At 41.2% G+C, this 19390-nt stretch overlaps 1 protein-coding gene across 1 annotated transcript; it reads left to right on the top strand.

The window, feature by feature from the left end:
- Positions 1 to 3434: 3434 nt before the first annotated feature.
- LOC116309331 (tumor necrosis factor receptor superfamily member 14-like) lies at positions 3435 to 8500 on the top strand. Its single transcript, XM_031725902.2, has 10 exons — positions 3435 to 3592; positions 4799 to 4931; positions 5072 to 5165; positions 5919 to 6044; positions 6469 to 6624; positions 7368 to 7455; positions 7529 to 7708; positions 7797 to 7816; positions 7912 to 7950; positions 8060 to 8500. The coding sequence occupies exons 2-9, from the start codon at positions 4890 to 4892 to the stop codon at positions 7941 to 7943; spliced, it is 738 nt and encodes a 245-aa protein (XP_031581762.2). The 5' UTR covers positions 3435 to 3592; positions 4799 to 4889; the 3' UTR covers positions 7944 to 7950; positions 8060 to 8500.
- Positions 8501 to 19390: the final 10890 nt, after the last annotated feature.

The following is a 19390-nucleotide window of genomic DNA, read 5'->3' as shown; positions in this document are numbered from 1 at the left end:
GCCCACCGGGCAAATGCCCGGTATGCCCGATGGCCAGTCCAGCTATGGTTACAGAAGCAGGTCAAACTTTTAAAGAACAAACTGCTGTCTGAGAGAAAACATACATTCAAACCTGCTGCTGCTGATTCTCAGATTTTGCTCACAAAAATGATGGAAAAGAAACACTCATTCGTCCAGCTGTGAGTCTATTAAAGTGAACAGAAAATTTGTGCTGTTTATGCTGGAGACGATCATGTGACACAGAGTTTAAGAAAGTAAAGTGTTCCTCTTTGATCAAGTAGGAAACTCCCAGAGAGGCGTCAATGAGGAAGTTGGGATTAAGTAAAAGCAGAAATGGAGTCTGAACTTTAGAAACACGCAGAAATGTTTTTTGGAGGCTTTCTGTCCTGTCACAGCCTTAACACTATGTTTCTATTGTAGTGGCACTTAAATTCAAACTGTTTTCCCTACCTGGAAGAAGTCAGGGCTCTACCTCTGATGGAGAAGGAGCAGATTTTCACAATAAGAGCATGTGTTCCAGGAGGACTTTGATGTATTCTGAGCTGTAGAAGGATGAGATGGACTGATGTTATCTGACACGACTCCAGAAAATGAGCTGATGAACAAACTGCAGCTGATTGTTTCCCACACAGCAGACTGGATTAATTGCAGCTCACAGCTCCAACATTACAGCCATTTTAAATTCAAGCACTTTCATCAGCCTGAATATCAAACATCATCACTTACAAACTGAGTCACAGTCAGCTGACTGCTCCTGTAGATGGAGGACAAATGTTTATTACAGCTACAGCTGTGGAGGAGATGTGAACGTTAGTTTGTCCTCTGAAGAATAAACTCTTCAGCTTCTTAAATTCGCCTTCACATCCTCAGTTTCCTCTTCTAAAGATGAAGATGGTTTGTGAAGAACTTTGATGTTTGCAGGATTTAGTCTTAATGTTGAGGAGAATTCTTGGAAAATGTCACCACTCTAAATGCTGTCACTTAGTCTGAGGAAACTTCTTGAACTGAGGCCCTGATCTAGTCTGAACACATCAGACCAACTTTAACTTTAAAAGTAAAATAACTCTGGTTGATCTTTAAACACATCCACTCTTTTCTTCTTCAGTTGTAGGAGGCCAAACACTGATTCATCGTGGTGGATTTCCACACTTCCATCTTCAGTGTGCTTCTAGTTTGACTGTGAGCCGGTTCAGAATCCACATGAACACTGAGTGTGACTAAACATCACAGCACAGTCACACTTCCTCTGTTAAAGAGGATTAAACAGTGGCAGATGTGTGAGGAACGTTTCATGATGTTGGTACCGACCTGCAGCACAGTCTGATGAAGATGCCCACACAGACTGTTAGTCTGATGTGATGTGAGGAAAACAAATCTCTACCTGCACATTCTGTTTGAAAGGGTCTGAGCTGGATGTTGGAGACTTTGTTTGTTGCTTTGGAGTCTTTATACAACACCAGACGTCAGAGATGAAACGAGTCTTTGTGTGTTCTCCACAGAAACAGGCTAACAAACAAAGAGCAGCTGCTCTATGATGAACAGGAAACCTCATAGACTGGAATTAGTCAAAGTTGCACTTGCTCAGCTTCTTCCCATAAACTTCTTCACTCTGCAGCTTATTTGAATATTACCTAATAAGACTGATTCAGGACAGACAATTAGTTATTTTAAACTTTTCTAGCAGTCCTTCACAAACAGGGAACAGTCTGTCTATTCTCTCCATCTGTCAGCTGCTGCTGGCTCTTCCTCCTCCTCTTCCTCACACACTGCTGAGTTTGTCCTGGTGGATCATCAGGGGTGCAAAGCCTCACAGATGATGTGCAGCAGTGGGTCCCTCACTCTGGACACTTGCAGTTGTCACACATGGAAATCAAATGTGTGATAAGCTGCAGGATTCAAACACAAGTGTAACTTATAAATACATGTTCATACTTTTATTCCACAATCAGAGAGAAAGAAACAGAGAGAGAGTGCAGGACAGACAGACAGGTGACAGTCTCAGGTGTACACACTGCTACAAAACAGCACAAGAGAAGGAGGATTTAGTGTTTGTGTTATTACGAGTGCTAAACAAGAAGAGTTCCCAGATGGTACAGTGGACACATGTGTGACTCCTGTGATTAAAGCATCTTTCTTTCAGCTTAACGAGTGAACCGTCAGCTCGTTCAAACAAACGTTAAAGTCCGTTTGGCTCGACACCACCGAACAGAGGCAGCAATATAACATAGCTAACATTAACAGTGCAGTGAATCCTGCTTGTGCCGTGATATTCAGGACTGCAAACCGAGCAGCATCACTGACTTTCAGCTTGTTGTGTTTGTGGATATATGACTGACTTTAATTATTGGCGTAAACGGGTGAAAACGATGTGGCAGTAGTGTGCTGTTTAGCTATCGAGCTGGTGGGTAACTGACGTCTCCGAAAACATCGGAGCACTGTTGCAAATATGTGATGCCTAAGGTATATATTGATCAGTATTACAGTTATTTCAAACACAGATGCATCAAAGAATACAGCCAAACAAAACAGAATTGCATTTATTGTTCCTGAATTTAAAATCAAAGTAAGGAAATTGATCATTGACAGATTATCCGTATACATAGGAGAAGTTGTTTCAATACTGTTAGGTGCAGTGGATTGAAGATGCAAGAACACTAAGATCTGTGATATGCTCAGACTCGATTTCATCATTGGCTAGTTTGCAAGACAGTCACTCAGATTGCAGACCTGACATTCTGATAGAGATCCAGCAAACATTATACAGAATGACTATGCTGGGGCTTATGGTTACCTTCTTATGGGTACCAGCGCATCATGGAGTTAAGGGAAATGAAATGGCTGAGAGAACAGCAAAGGAAGCTACAAAGAGACCATTGGTGTATATGGATATCAGTGTTAATAGGACAGAGATTAAGAGTAGAATACGGGAGAAAATGAAAGAAACATGGCAAAAGCAATGGGAGTAAGAGAGGAAAGGGCGATGGTTTTACAAAATCCAAAGAAAAATGGAAGAAATGAGAAGGAATAGGAGAGAGGACAGTTATATCTCGACTTAGATTCGGACACACCGGTTTGAATAGCACATTTTTTAATAGGGGAACACCGTACAGGGGAGTGTGACTGCAACAGAAAACACAGGAAACAATAGAACACGTTTAACGCATTGTCAGAAATATGATGCTGAAAAAAGACAATTGATCTAAAAGCTTGGTGATATGAAAGTGAAACTGGAGTTGGTTGTTTTATTTCGTAAGAAACTGAGAGGTAAAATTTATCAGGCCATATTTTGTTTTTTTAAGGCAGACTAATTTGTTTGGGAGGATTTGAATGTTCGTTTGATTTTTTTGACATTTCGGTCCACACCAGTTGGTGGCAGTAATGCACAATTTTGCTGTTTGGCAACCGCCAATAAAAAAATATAAAGAAGAAGAGGAAAGACGATAAGCGGAAGAAGCAGAAGCACGGGGAAAAAAAGAACAAAAAAAAAAAATAGATTAAGTGGCTTAACTTAACTGGTGCTAACGGGGACGCTGAGAGGATTGCGTGGATAAAACCGTCTATCATCCACGGACAGGGAACTGTTCTCGAACAGGTGAGCTAGCACAGCAGCGAGCACATTCCTATGTAAGAGTCAAGGTAGCAGCTATCTAACTACACCACTGCAGCCACAAGAATGCAGCTAGCGCCGTTAGCAGATTGTGCTAACTAGGTGCGGCTCGAGCGGTTATACTTCTCTCTCTGAGAGGACGTTTCTTTCATGTGACACACATACAGGTTTATATTAGATTCGTCTAATTACCAACTCGACTTCTTTACCACCCCTGCTGGGGCTTCAGGACGCTAAGTGTTGGTTGTAGTGGTAAAGTGAACAGAGACCGGTGTCTGTGGAAATAAAGTTAACGTTTTTGAGTTTCATAAAGTATCATAATCCTGATCATAATACACTCATACTGATCATTACAGTCTTGCAGAAGCTGCTGTTCATCTCAGTGGTTATATACTCAACATGAATAGATGCATTAAAATCATTACATCATGATTTGGGATTAATCATCGATGGATTTGTGTTGAAGGTTTAACTCGTACACTTCACCTGTTTGAACGTTGAACTCTAGACTTCTCACATTGTGATAACAGAGCCTGTATAAACCTGTATGCAGTGTGGACTTCGGAAGGTTATGCTCAGAGCTCAGTGTGATCTCCAGTGACACCCGTCTTTGTGTGTCAGACCTATCTGTGTGTCAGTGCTGTCAATATATTTAGACTTGAAGAGGTTAAAATAAAATGAAGATTTATAAAGTGTTAAAGGTTAAACAGTTTATTATGGTAAATGGAATGGTTCATATATAGCACTTTTCTACTCTGATCACTTTACACAACTCATTCATCCATTCACACAAACACTCTTTTCTATGCTTTTTTGTATCTAAGTGCTTCTGTCTACAGTTAGTATCATTTAGTATCTTGTCCAAGGATAGTTGGCATGTAGACTGGAGTAGCCAGGGATCAGCAGGTGACCTGCTCTATCTCCTGAGCTAAGTGACCCCATAAAAATCAAAACGAGAGCAGTTAGTACCTGCCAAAATCCTGCCTCTGTCTGGTTTACGCTCACCTGTCTCACTTTCTCCCTCTCACCCGTGTCACCTGTGTGTGTGTGTGTGAGAAGCCTTGGGTAAACAGTATCAGCTTCGTCATGTCTCAGTAATCCTGATCTAAAGTCACTGGTTCATCATCCTCTGGAACCCTTTAAGGCCTGGTGCTGGCTCATCTGTAACCTGTCATTTCTCTGTGTTTCCAGATGTTGTCCAGCTGTTCTTCCTGTTAGAACTCCATTACAAATCTCCAGTTTCTTCTTTTGGACCAAGGAAACCTTCAGCCTGTCAGATCAGATGTCTTCAAGAAGGAAACCTGTGAATGCTGCAGCATTTCTGGTAAGATATTTACCAGCAGAGTGCCCTCTGCTGGTTCCTCTTCATGTTAATACTCCATGTCTTCTTCTCCTAATGCTGTTTGTTAGTCTGTAAGCAGTGGATGGTCACATTAAAATTTAGAACCTTTTTTTTGTCCTCAGATACTTCTGATGAAAGTCTTCAGTGGTCTTAGCCTCTCGTGTCATCCAGGAGAATATGACTTAGGAAATCTTTGCTGTCTAAAGTGTCGTTCAGGTAAGAGCCACCTGAATGATGAATAGAGATGGGAATCGAGAACCTGTTCCCAGTCTTCAAGTTTCTTGGAATTGTTAGTCTGCCTGCATATCGATTCCACTTAGGGGTTCTTGCACTCTCTAGACAATCAGCTGATTTCAGTTTGTCAGCCCAGCAGCCAGAGCCTGAACTTCAAAGGGTAACAGACTGATGATCAGACAGGCTGCAGCCTCTTTTTCTACCTGTTCTTGTTTCTACAGTAGAATCACCATGGTGACAGCTTTGCACTGTCAACTTTGTATTCATACTACGTACTATAAGAGTGATTCTTTGTGTTCTTATTAGGACAGAAATGTGTGTGTGGCTGTAGCCTAATGTTTATATTGTTAAATTGTGGTTATGAGACTGTTTCAGTTCATTTTAAAGAGAAACGACAAATGTGATTACTTTCTCTGGCAAGTATTTAGGGTACTGCATTACATCTAACAAAAGTAAGGAATAACATGTAATAGATTACTTTCTTGAGTCGCAACACTGATCACACCACAGAGAAAAAGGGAAACCCTCCAGCATGCGCACAGCATGCAATGATGTCTTTGATATCCTGCTTAGTGATATTGGTGACTCTCAAAGAGCAGTCACTGAGGATCAATAATGGAATTGGCATTGCTTGATCCTTATCAATTTCCATCCCGAGTAATGAGTGCACAAAACATAAAGGCACAATATAAAAATGTAAGCTTTGAATGGACATGTTGATTTTGTTTTCATCAGGAAGTAGGGTGCAAAATCACTGCACTGTGGACAGGGATACTTCCTGTCTGCCCTGTGTGGATGGAACCTACACTGCAGAACCCAATAGACTGGATCGATGTACTCCCTGTACAAGCTGTTACTCAGGTACAGTTATGCTAAAGGCTCGTATTTTATCCAGTCACAACAGAATGAGATCATTTTCTGCTAATTTTATATCAGATAAATACATTGAGGCACGTCTTTATGCATTTATCCAGAAATTCAAGATGATGTTTTTTCCCAGCTAAGCTCACAGTGAGCTGCATGCGAGGCTGACATTGTTGGAGCCAGTTAGACTTTGTGGTGATAAGGTAGTGTGTGTATGGTGTTGCATGTCTGTTCCAGGGTTAGGGTTGGCACGTATGTGACATAGATGTTTAATGAACGAGTCAGCAAAGCAATGCTTCCTCCTTCAGACTCGAGGTGGCTCAACTGGTATCAAGTCACTTTAGACATGATGAACTCAGAGCTGCGAAGTGTCTTCGCAAACACATGAAACATTTTTAATTTTTTATTTTTATTTTGGCAGGTTTTGGTCTGAAGGTAAAGAGACCGTGTACAGAAACATCAGATACAGTCTGTGGACCACTGCAGGGATTCTACTGTGTCCACACTACAGGACAAAGTTGTGAGAGAGCACAGGAACACAAACACTGTAAACCAGGACAGTACATCAGCAAATATGGTAGGTCTGCGTTTTTAAATATGGATAGTTCAGGGAGACTGAGCTTATTAAACATTTACAGATCATATTTGTGGTATTCACAGAGGTCAACATGAACATTGATAAACATCAGTGTTTAGCTACATCATGTAGAACTGTCTGATTTGAGCATACAGGCTAATTTTGATCGGGTGAATTATTTTATCCACAGTAAAGGAAACCAAAGATGCTGAAACATCTGAGTGTAGTTCAGAGCCAGGAGCATGGATCAAACTGACTGATCATTAACTCATATTAAACTAGGAAACTAATGAGACTCATGTAGAAAGACAATAAAAACACGGCTTCCTAAAATCTCCAGATTAAATAAAAAAACACGTAAAGACTAACATGGAAAAAAAAGATTTCATTGATCAGTTTATTGTTGATCTATAACATGAACCTTTAATGTTGGAGGTTCAATGAGAGTGAAGACAGATGGATACTGGCAGAGAGGTGGTGTTCAGCATCAGTGAGGGCAGATTAAGTTGAAGGTGTCGGAGTGTCAGTCCACACTGATCCACACATGTTGGATGTGGATTCTTAAATTCTTAAATGATTCTTAAAAAATAAAACAAAAAAATCTTATAGAATAAGAAGATGAGTCCCGAAGTTCTTGATCAAGTCTTTGTGTTGCTGTTAGTTTGCACAGCAAAGCTTCTTGGTGTGTGTGACGGCAGAAGTCCACACTGATCCACACGTGTTGTTGTTGTTGTTGTCATCAGGAACAGCCTCCACAGACACTGAATGCTCTGCCTGCAGCAGTGGAACATTTTCAGATGGAACATTTCACTCCTGTCAGCCACACACACAGTAAGTGAAGCTTCAGAGACACATGTGCAACATCTGTACACTGTCCTTTAACAGTGTCCCTCTGTCCTTCCAGATGTTACTCACTCAACCTTCAGCTGATAACAGCAGGAACATCTGCAGCTGATGCTCAGTGTGGAGAAGGCAGTGTTAATGTCCCAGCAGCTGTTGGTGCAGCTGTGGCTGTTTTAATTGTAATTATTGGAGGAGGAGGATTATTATATTGGCACTTAAAAAAGAGGGCTCCGTCTAACAGGTGAGGATGATAAAACAATGGAAATGTTTAATTTACTGCATCATCATATTTTCTGACACTGACATAATTTTCACTGCTTTGGTTACAGACCACCAATCAAAGAAGAAGGTATGTTTGTTTCTCTTTCTCAGTGTTCACTGCATCACATGATCACATTGATTTATGTAATGAGGTTTTTCTGTTTTTAAATTTCATTTAAAAAGGCCGAGATGAGGAACATTTACCGATGGCATAACCAGGAGGTAGGACAGTGAGCTGTTCACTGACTGAGCTGCACTGATGTCTCTACAGATGTAACAGAGTGTGTTTATTAAACAGAAGCCTTTTCATGTGTCTCCCACAAATGTGCAGGTGATAAAAGAGCAAATGGAGACCATAATGAAGGAATCCCTCAGTGACCCATCTGCTTCTTCCTGTGCTGCTCCAGTTGTTGTGGAGAGCAAAGTGATCCAGTTACCTCATGACACACTGTACCAGACTTGTGTCACATCCTCCCTCCACCACCAGTCCACCAATACCATGATCATCTTTCATGGGGCCATCTTAAAAGATATAAAACACATAAATAATTACCAGAACTCATGTACTGGTCTGGATGTGAGGGATCATGTACAACACTGCAGAGTGCATCAGTTGTACAAATTGGAGACACTACCTGGAAAGTTCCAACAAACTTTGGTCAGCAGGCCTGCAGAGGTCCTGGGAGAAGACCTCATGGGACCCTTTACCTACACTGTCAGTGGAGATCTGGATTTAATATTCTTTGTAGACTGCTGTACAGGCTGGAGAGGACTGTTCTCTCTTTATAAATTGCAATCGGTAGATTGCCGGTTCGAGCCCCGGCTTGGACAGTCTCGGTCGTTGTGTCCTTGGGCAAGACACTTCACCCGTTGCCTACTGGTGGTGGTCAGAGGGCCCGGTGGCGCCAGTGTCTGGCAGCCTCGCCTCTGTCAGTGCGCCCCAGGGTGGCTGTGGCTACAACGTAGCTTGCCATCACCAGTGTGTGAATGTGTGCGTGAATGGGTGGATGACTGGATGTGTAAAGCGCTTTGGGGTCCTTAGGGACTAGTAAAGCGCTATACAAATACAGGCCATTTACCATTTATAAAGCCTCAGCAGAAACCACAGCTCACATCCTAACCAGAGCAATACTCTCCTGCTGGGTTATACCAGCTTACATCCTCTTAGACTGGGACCAACTCTTCATATCGTCGGAGTCTAAAGAATCCTGCAGACGGTGGAATCTCCAGCAGAAAATTACCTCTTTATATCATTCTGAAACCAACCTGACTGAAAGGTTAAACTTCGTATCATATGTGGAAGAAAAACACAAAACTGGATCCACTGATAGCTTCATCATTCCCTGCAGTTCAGATCCTGCACTTCTTACTGACACCTTTACCAAAAAACACTTTTAAACCTGAAAGCCTGACTTCATTACAGAGACTTGATCAGAGTTGAATGTAGCCCCGTACCAACAGGAGTGCTGGGGACTGTGTGAAATATGAAAACATTTATAATTGTAAAACTTTGCTACTTGACAACTTTGTGACTTGTAAATATTTAGGTTTAATAAATATTTCTGTATCTCTTCCTGTATTACTCCTCACTATAAATCCTCCTCCCAGAGATGTGGCTTCCTGTAAATAATTGCTGAACTTTTTTCCAAAATGATAACATTTGACTGTGTGATAATTTCAGGTTATTTTAACATTTATAACTGACAGCAGCAGCAGCTCTGACAGCGGACAGTTGACCACTTTATTAAAATGTTTTAATTTTAAGCAGCATGTGACTAGGGATGGGTATTGATAAGATTTTAACGATTCCGATTCCATTTTCGATTCTGTTTAACGATTCGATTCTTTATCGATTCTCTTATCGATTCTTGTTTTTAAAAAGGAGAACACTAAGGTCGATTAGCTTAGAACTGTTTTATATCTTCTCTTTCAACAAGATAGAAATTTAGGAGTAACATGGCCTTATAAACCCAACAGTGAGATCTTAAGAGATCCACAGCCATTCCCTGTGACACCGTCCCCAGGAAAAAAAATTGTTAATGTAAAATAATAAAATAAATATTCTTCTGTAGCAATAACAAAGTATAACATAAATTATTCTGTAGCAATTACACAAGAATATCCAGTAATGTCCCTGCCTACAATTAAACACATTCACTTACCATCTGCTGTGGCAAATGGCTGCAAGGTTTTGACCACAAACTAGTCACTGCTCGGTGACATTCGGGCCTGAAAAGAGACGCTACCGGTAGACTGCAGCGACAACTGCCAGCGAACGCCAGCCAGACTCTGTCTGTCTGTCTCATCACGGTCACCTAAATGCACAGTAATGGCAGGTTTTGTAATAAAGCAGATCGCGCTAACATAATATGCACTGTTAGTTGATTATTTACCTGCCGCATTAACGGGAGAGGACGTGCAAACGTTACCGCTGCTGCTGCTGGGTTGAGATTCACGAGTCCGGAGCGGTTTTGTGAGCGAATGCTTTTGCATATTCGTAGTGTTTCCTCCCTTAATGAAATATCTACTTTGCAAGTATTGCAAGTTGCCCTGTTGTCATTCGTTCTCGTAAAGTATAAACAAACTTTTAAGCGTTTGAGCTGCTTAGGCGCCGTGTTTCCTGCCAGGTACGCTCCGACGCTCCGCAACGTGGTGACGTCATGCGGGGCGACTGGAATCGATAAGGGAATCGTTTGCAAAAATGGCAAACGATTCCAAGGAAATGAAACAGTGGGAACCGGTTCTCAACAAGAACCGGTTTTCGATACCCATCCCTACATGTGACAGAACCCAGGCAAACAACGGGTCACACCCTCCATCTGATTGTTTCCAGAGGCCTCAGTGTCCCACTTACAAATGTTTTACATGTCTTGCATCATTATTGTGTATTTTCAGAAATGTTTTCTTCTTCTGTCAAAAGAAATAGATTTATCAGTAAGACTCATGTCAATGCCAGCACTACGGACTCAAAATGTGGTCATAAATATTTTGTACTTGTAAATCAGTTTTGTATGTGTAAAAAAGATTTGTGTGTGGACTCAGCCAAAAAAAAACCCTGCAAGTTACAAGTACGAATTTTGACCCTATTTTTCTTCCTTTCATCTGATTGGTCAATGTCATGTCAATCACAAATGTAATAATCCAATCAGAGAACAGATGGGTTTGGCTGTTGGAGGGGCGCTTTTTTTGAACTGCAGATCAAGTTTTGGAAATGACAGTCTTCATTACAAAGCTTTCTTCGTTATGAATTGGCATACATGTTTTTATTGAAAATTTGAAGAACTAGCAAAAAAAACAGAAACTCTTGTAGAGGATATAAAGTCAGACATAGAAACGACAAGGAGCAGGTGCATCTAGTACAGGTAGAGCTCCTGCAAAAACCCACAGAGCCCAGCAGCCAGCGCAACAAATTCTGGATCCTTTGCCTTTAGTTAGCATTAGCAGCACATCCTGCGTCCGATGTGAAAGGACTTTTATGCTGCGCACTGTGACTCACAGCAAAGGTCCCGGGTCAGCCCTGACTTTGTGTTAAACTAATCCTAAAGTAAAAATGGTATTTCTAACCACTGACATACCACAACTTTATCCTTTCAACAGCTGCTGAAAGTTAGGGGACCTAGCTGCTATCGGATATTTATATAGAGATCCTCCAGCTTCAAACTGTATTACCCTTCAAGGACCTGCAGTTCAAAAAAGTGCCAGGTTAGTGTTAGCTTTGACTTCACTTCCATCCTGCGTTTGCTTTGGATGTGTCTGAGCTGACGAAGGTCCAATCTTATATGTCAGGACAGAAAGGATTCATTTGGATTACATACTTGGGTTTATTGAACAGTCACAGTTTGTGCAAGTGTTTCTCTCCTCAGTGTGGAGCAGACACAGTGGACAGGAATGAATCCAGCTGAGTTTCCTGCTTCCTCCAGTCTGGATCGTCCTGCAGTCAGTGAAGGTGTTTAATCCACCGTCTGCAGCACAGAACTGAATGAAGCACAAGCTTGAAGAAATTCAATGAAGAGTTTGTGTTTATAATGCTGTGGGTGTGAATGCTTGTCTGTGTGAGTTAACCCTGTAACAGACTGCCAACCTGTCCATGTGTTACTCCACAGAGTAACTCTGGTGAGCAGAGCAGATTGGATGGGTTAGTTTGTTTTTCATCTTGTCGTGATCAAAATGATGTGTGTTTACTGTGTACTCCTGGTGAGGTCTGAAATATGAAGAAGGGGAGGGACTCTGAGCTTTATTTTTAACTATATTTTAAAACTTTTCACAGTTTTCCTGCTGATCAGGACCTCCCCATGCCCTCCGTGTGTTATTAAGTGATAGTTCAGCTGGTTACTGATGCTTATTTATCACTGTCTGTATAGTTTTTTGTTTATTTTTTACATTGGCTCTGCCCACTAAAGTTCAATTTATGTGAATTAGCATAAACCTCATATTAGAACTGCTCTGGAACAATGTGGAAGCTCGACACAGCGTTCCCATCCCTACGGAAGAGTGTATAACAGTGAAAACCACACCCCTCCTTGTGCTCTTCCTGCTCTGTTTTATAAGCTTGAACGTTTTTCGTGGTTCTTCCCTTTCCGCTGAAGTCCCAGTTCCTCCCCACATATCAACCACTCAGCAGTCACTTCTGATAAGGCTTTAAGGTGACTGCACAGGACCGAGTCTCATTGGGGGAATCTCTACCCCCATCTATCTGACCTGTTGCCTTGCTGTGACATCATAAGTAGGAAAAAATTATTTTCATGTATTACTTTCTTTAATATTTGTTTTTATTTTATATTCTTTCTTTTTTTGTTGCAAATCTAATTTTTGATTTTTAGACTTTTCCCACTGATTTTTTTGTGGGCATGCCTCAAAGCAAGGGGCGGGGCAGAGACTAAAAAATTTGCATTTTTGTTGAAAATGGCCACCTCTTTCATGGGATGGTGCCAGCAGCAGCCAACAGGGAAGAAACACGGTTTTTGATTAACGTATGATGGATATATTGACAGGTGAATGATGCACATTGATATGCACTAGGATCAAAGATGTAGCAAAGTGTAAAGGTGTATTAAGGTGGAGGATTCTATCTTTAATGTAGTATACAGACATGTTAGCAACCTACCAACTCACTGCTCCACCCCTCCCCTGCATCTGAGCCATAAATCACACCCTGCCACACCCCCCCAATGCAGCAACCCAAATACTGTATCTCCGTCCATTGAACTGCATACTTCTTCAGGTTGGCTGTGAGCCCCGCCTGCCTCAGGGATTCCAGGACTGCAACCACCAGTTGCATATGCTCTGCATAGGTGTCACTGTGGATGATGACGTCATTTAAGTAGGTGGCAGCATAGGCAGCACCCATTCCATTAGGCACTGAAAAGTGTCAGGGGCTCTCAGCAAGCCAAATGAAAGTGTGACAAATCGGTACAAACTGTACGGAGTGGAGAAGGCTGTTTTTTCCTTGAACTCCGCAGATAAGAGAATTTGCCAGTAACCCTTGGTTCAATCCAGTGTTGTGTAAAAGCGACCACGGCCGAACCAGTCCAGGAGCTTTTCAAACTGTGACACTTTGATTCCTTAATTATCATCTGTAGCCAGAGAAATATTTAACTGAACAGACACTTACATTATCTATTCACTCAGTGCCTGCATCAATGTAGAACTAAATTCTCCTTGTTATCAGCCAAATATCCTTGGGCAAGATAAGAACCTGTAGTTGCTCTCTGATTCATCCATCAGAGTATGAGTGTATGCTACTGTTAGCTAGAGCACTTATGTAGAAAAAGTGAATGGTTGAATGAGGCAAGTTGTATAAACCGCTTTGAATGCTGAAGCAGGACCAGTGAAAGGGACTGTGTGTGTGTGTGTGTGTGTGTGTGTGTGTGTGTGTGTGTGTGTGTGTATTCATGTTTTGATATATAATGATCAGTCTGTCTGAGGCAGAGTACAGTTCACATGCTGACGTATGCAGACATCCATGTTGTAGCTGCTAGTTTGAACACACTGATCACAGTTCAGCTCTGACACAGTCATACTGTTTACTTTATTTAAAATACGTTTTTATTTAATTAATTAGAAATGTGAATGTGAATGTGTTTTCTTAGAAATATATGAAGGGTTAAATTTATACATTTTTGAATGATTTTAAATACATTTTTTGAAATATATTTCAAAATATATTTCAAAATATAAAAGTTGCCAAAAAATATATGCGTTAAAACTAGGGCTGTCAAATGATTAAAATTTTTAATCAGATTAATCACAGCCTAAAAATTAATTAATCATGATTAATCGCAACTCGAAATATGACCAAAATGTGTGCAAACATACGGACAGATAGCGGATTTTTACACACTTGTTAGTGTTATTTAATGCTAAGACCACGCTGCAGGCCACTCAGCGTGGTCTGACGTAGGCTGGGTGTTGTGCTGGAAGCGAATTAATCACAGCCTAAAAATTGATTAATCGCAACTCGAAATATATGTGTATATGTGTATATATGTGTAAAAATCGGGACAGATAGTGGTTTTTAACACACTTGTTTGTTTTATTTATTATTAATTGTGAGTACAAGCAGTACAAGCAGAACAGGGCTTCAAATAATTGTGAGGGATTTTTACTGAATGTTTTCCACCCGTTTAAATCTAGCACATTGTTTTATCCATATACATCTTCAAGTTCACAGAACATAGGCCTAATTCAACAGGCAAAATAGAAAAATCTCCAATCATCCTTTTGGGTAAGGTAGATTAGTGCAAAAAATATGAACAACAGTGAAAAGTATTGTTTAAATCACATTCAACCATAGAACAAGCTCTAAACACACGGTCCTCTGGTCTACTCATCCTTCAGCCAGTTGCTGAGACAAACCAACTTGTCCACGTTCTCTGAGTGCAGAGCAGACCTCTTCTTGTTCACAATGTGCCCTGCTACAGAGAACAGCCTCTCACAGGGCACTGTGGAGGCAGGAGTGGCCAGGTATCTGCGAGCAAGGCGGGCCAGCTGGCTGTGGGCTCCTGCATGAGCTGCCCACCACTGTAAGGGACAGTCCTCTAAGGCAGTGCAGGGCTCTGCTCTGTAGCGCTGTATGGCTCTGTCCTGCTGTACCTCCTCCTCTGACTCAGAGTCAGAGTCCATCTGCAGCAGGCTCAGCCTCTTCTTGGCTGGACCTTCTTCTGCAGTGTGTGATCTTCTAGGAGAGTCTTCATGCAGCATGCCTGCCAGTGTGGTCCACACTGCTTCTCTGTCAGTCTTGGGCACACTGCGTGAGGTCTTTAAAACGTGGGTCCAGTGCAGTTGCGATCTGGAGCCATGCATAGTTGGTATGTTCCTGGCGGGAAGCAAGGTCTTCCTTAAACTTCTCTTTAAACCTCACCACATATGCAGGGTCCTCATCAGTTACTTCCATGACACGGGCGCAGGTGGCAGAAGGCTGGTAGAACTACAGAGCAGGAGCGTGAGGCCTCTCCTCCCAGCAGTTCAGTCACATATCTGCAGTGGAATACACACACACACACACACACACACAGATAAGACAGCAAATTAAAAAAGCTTTTTAATACTAGGTAATATTAATAAAATATTTGATTTCATTTATTTTTAAATAAGACATTTTCATAATAACAAAACTGATTTAAGATGTATGTTTGATACATTTAATCTAAACCTACAATTATGGTCACAATGACAGGCTCACCTGCAGGGCTCTAGAAGTGTCTCCAGTCTCTGGAGTTTGTCCCACTCTGGAGGGCGTCAGGAGGACAAGTTTATGCTTTTGTTTATCCAGAGTCGCGGTTACTGCAGTTTGGTTGCGGATCAAGCTTCACCATCTCCAGCGTGGAGTTCCAGCGCGTAGGCACGTCCTGGGCCAACGGCTCCTGCTTGCGCCCAGTGACACCTGCTCTGCGTTCAGCTCTGCTGTGTTTGCTGGGCTGTGCTTAAAATGGCCAACAATTTTGCGGCATTTGGCCAGCGCAGTGACAAAGCCACTGTCTGCGAGACTCACTGTGATGCATCTCTGTAGAATGTGCGCGGTACACGGCATGTGATTGAATGGCATGATGCGAGCCGCGGCGATCATATTGCGCGCACTGTCCGTGCCTACTGTTGTCACCTTCTCCTCAATTCTCCACCTGCGAGCAACAGTCTGGAACTGCTCTGCACAAGCCTCCGCAAAGTGCCGCTCTTCCGTTTTCATTATAGTCAGCGCAAAGGATGTCAGACCCCAGGCTTCAGTGATTAAATGCGCAGTAACTCCCAGTTAATTGTCATTACTCAATGATGTCCAGTGGTCTCCTGTCAGAGCCACGCATTCTGTGTGAACTAAAGCCTCTTCTTTTTCTTTTTCTCCGTTTCATACAGTTCGTGGATTCGAATTGTTATTGTGCTTCTCGCTGGGGGCTTGTAGGATGCGTCCTGAGATGCAACCTTTAAAACATCCGCAAAGCCCTTGTCCTCCACAATGCTTAGCGGTCTACAGTCCTTTGCTATCCATTTGGCTATATTGTCGGTCAGTTTGTCCAAAGAAGACTTACCGAGTGGCCTGCGTTCACTAAGAGTGGTCTGACGCAGGCCGGGTGAAGCTGCTGCCCCGACAAACGCGTGTTTGGCATTAAGGTGGTATTTTAAGGTCGAATTTGAACGGTGAAATTGAAACTCTTTACTACAGTGAGTGCAAATTACAACGCGTTTGTTTATTGTCCCATCTATGTTCTTCTTGTATTTAAATTCCCCATCCAGAAAGCCATCCTGTTCCTGCTTCTCCATTTTCAGTGGCGCGGTAAACAAATCAAGTGGAATTATGGGAGCGACTTTTCTGCGTGTTGCGCTAAATAGTTAAATATTCTAACGTAATTAATTCCAAAATTTAATTATCGCAATTAACGCGTTAATTTCGACAGCTATAGTTAAAACATATTTCAAAATATATTATAATATATATTGAAATATATTTCAAAATATACAAAAAATGGCCAAAAAATATATGTGCTAAAATACATTTCAAAATATATAAATATATTTTGATATATGCGCTAAAATACATTTCAAAATATAAATACATTTTATAATGTATTTTAGCACATATATCAAAATATATTTATATATTTTGAAATGTATTTTAGCACATATATTTTTTGGCCATTTTTTGTATATTTTGAAATATATTTCAATATATATTTTAAAATATATTTTTTTACCATATGGGATAGGTTAACCATTTAAAGCTGTTCTACAGCACAGGAGGTTGATCAAGCCTTGGAAGCTAGTGCTACTAATTCCTACAGGTGTTCCAACTTTTCTGCATTATATACAACCTCCTCTGTCTGTATAAAAGCAGTGTTGGAACACACTGTGGTACCATACCCTCCTGAGCAACAGCTGAACAGTATTAGACTGTATTAGTATTTCGACTGAGTAGCAATTAACTATCAAAGACAGACAGACCATCATAACACTTAAAAGTAACACCTACAGAGAAATTGAAAAAGGTGTCAGTGAGTACAGTTTCCCTCACCATCAGAAGGCCTGGAAACTGGGACAAACTCTGACAGGAAGAGGTCTGACAGACCCAAAGCCACAACTGAATCAGACGACAATTGCCGAAAGTTAACAGCTTGCATTAAAGATGGCTGACAGAACAACAGCTTCAAGCACAGTTTAATATTGGTCGTAATTAGCAAGTCTCAACTGTGAAGAGAAGATTTCGAGCTGTAGGTTTGACAGGACAAGTGGCAGCAAGAAAGCCATTGCTAAGACAAAGAGGGTTGCCACCATTGGACGACTGGAATAAGGTATTATGGACTTAGAAATCAAAATTTGAAATTTTCAGTTCATCACGCAGGATCTTTGTGGGCCGTCAAGTAGGCGAAAGGATGGTTCCACAGTGTGTGACATCAGCTGTCAAACATGGAGGAGGAAGTGTCATGCTGTGACAGAAGAGGGCTCTGTCATTAATGCACCAGAGAAATGAACAGTGGTTCCTCAGAGTGACCCAGGGAATGGTTACTTTGTCCCATTTGGATGAAAATGATCTTAAATTATAAAGGAAGATCTGAACAATACTTTTGTCCTCATCAGTTTCCAAATCAATGCTGCACTCCTTCAGAGAGCACCTCAAAGTCTCCTGCGCTTAGAAACCAAATTAAAGGTGCTTGCTTTTTACTTTTCACAACATACAAACAGGTGTTTATAAGTTTCTGTATGAATTTGCTGTTTATTTCCTTATTTATTTTCCTTATCTTCAGCTGCTAACTCACTCTTACCAGTAGATGGCACAATCTCCTCATTCTCCTTTTCCATTAAGTGACTGAAAACAGCACTGATGTGGATTATTTAACTCTTAATTTTTCCTTAGTTTTTTTTTTTATTTTCCAAAAAGTAAAACAATCAGAAATGTTTATTTCTCTAATTTGATTTCATTTTTTCTGTTTATTTTTCTACAGTCAATACAACAGGAGAGATATAAAAATATTAACAAAGAGGTTGATCCTCATCATGCCAACAATCTGATCTGATCCTAAATATTTGTTCATTAGTGTGTCACTTTAATGTTTGAGCAGATATAATTTCTTTATATAGTTTTTTTTCACATACTTCAGCAAGTTTCAATGGTGGTTATTTGCTTATCGAATATCCATTGTTGTCTTACTTACTGTCATACACACAGTCAGGCTGATGTTTCTCTCACCTGTCATGCTGGACTGAATCCAGCAGGTATCTTGGTACAGTCCAGAGTCCGAGTCAGTCAGGTTGTTGAGAGCAAATGAAGGAGAATCATAAAATGTCTCAAGAACTATAGTTGTCTTGTCAGATCTTCATGTATCGAGACATTCGTGTCCCAGGGGTCAGAGATGTTCCACAGGACAAGAGTATCTACACCAACAAATTTGGAGGTTGTGCAGAAGTGGTCCTTACCTGGGAAATCAAATTCCCAAGAATCTCTATCCTCTCTTATGACGATAACTTCGTCTGCATTTTTCTGATGAGAGTGAACAGCAGGGAGAAGCAGAGCAGTGTGACTGCAGCCATCCTGCTCAGAGGTCTCCTCGAGAGTGTTGTACAAACAGTGATACTGCAGCTTCCTATTTGTGGTTGGAGGAGGAATGCCACTTCTTTATCACATCATAAGCAACAAATTAAAGCATTTGGCTTAGTATCAAGCACTCTGTCTGCTTTTAAAATTCACAACACAAAGGGTTGGACATTGACTGGACAAGCTCAGCACACAGGCTCTGTCTCATGTTATCCAACAGTCTTACTGCATATTTTTTCTAATACAGGTAAAACTTGACTGGCTCCGGGAGATTTTCGGGAGGGGCACTGAAATTCGGGATTCTCCCAGAAAAATCGGGGGTTCGCATGTATCATAGCTTGTAACGTTACTAAGACGGACACATTTTATGAGTGAATTTGACTTTGAGTGACATACAGGTTTCTTTGAAAAATACTTTCTTATATCCAGGTTCTTCCTTTTTGCTGCCGTCCTCCTCTCCTCCTTGCAGGTCCTCGCAGCGCAGGATTGCCGCTGTTAAAACTAAACAGAGCTCCCTGAAAGGCTCAGTCAATGACATTGGACATATTTGTCACATGACGTAGGATTCCAGTAGCGAACGTAATTTAACCCTTTCTGCACCGCTGGGTGACTGAGACGTTGACAGATTGTTTTTTTCTTTCTATC

The sequence above is a fragment of the Oreochromis aureus genome, linkage group 23, assembly GCF_013358895.1.
Source record: "Oreochromis aureus strain Israel breed Guangdong linkage group 23, ZZ_aureus, whole genome shotgun sequence".
NCBI lineage: Eukaryota > Metazoa > Chordata > Actinopteri > Cichliformes > Cichlidae > Oreochromis > Oreochromis aureus.
The sequence above is the reverse complement of the archived record's forward strand: the minus strand, read 5'-3'. Positions and strand labels throughout refer to the sequence as shown.

Coding starts and splice junctions, on each gene's coding strand:
- LOC116309331 (XM_031725902.2), top strand. CDS start 4,890: ATGTCTTCAAGAAGGAAACCTGTGAATGCTGCAGCATTTCTG. Junction 4,932..5,071: donor TGAATGCTGCAGCATTTCTG/GTAAGATATTTA, acceptor TTTTGTCCTCAG/ATACTTCTGATGAAAGTCTT. Junction 7,709..7,796: donor AAGAGGGCTCCGTCTAACAG/GTGAGGATGATA, acceptor CTTTGGTTACAG/ACCACCAATCAAAGAAGAAG.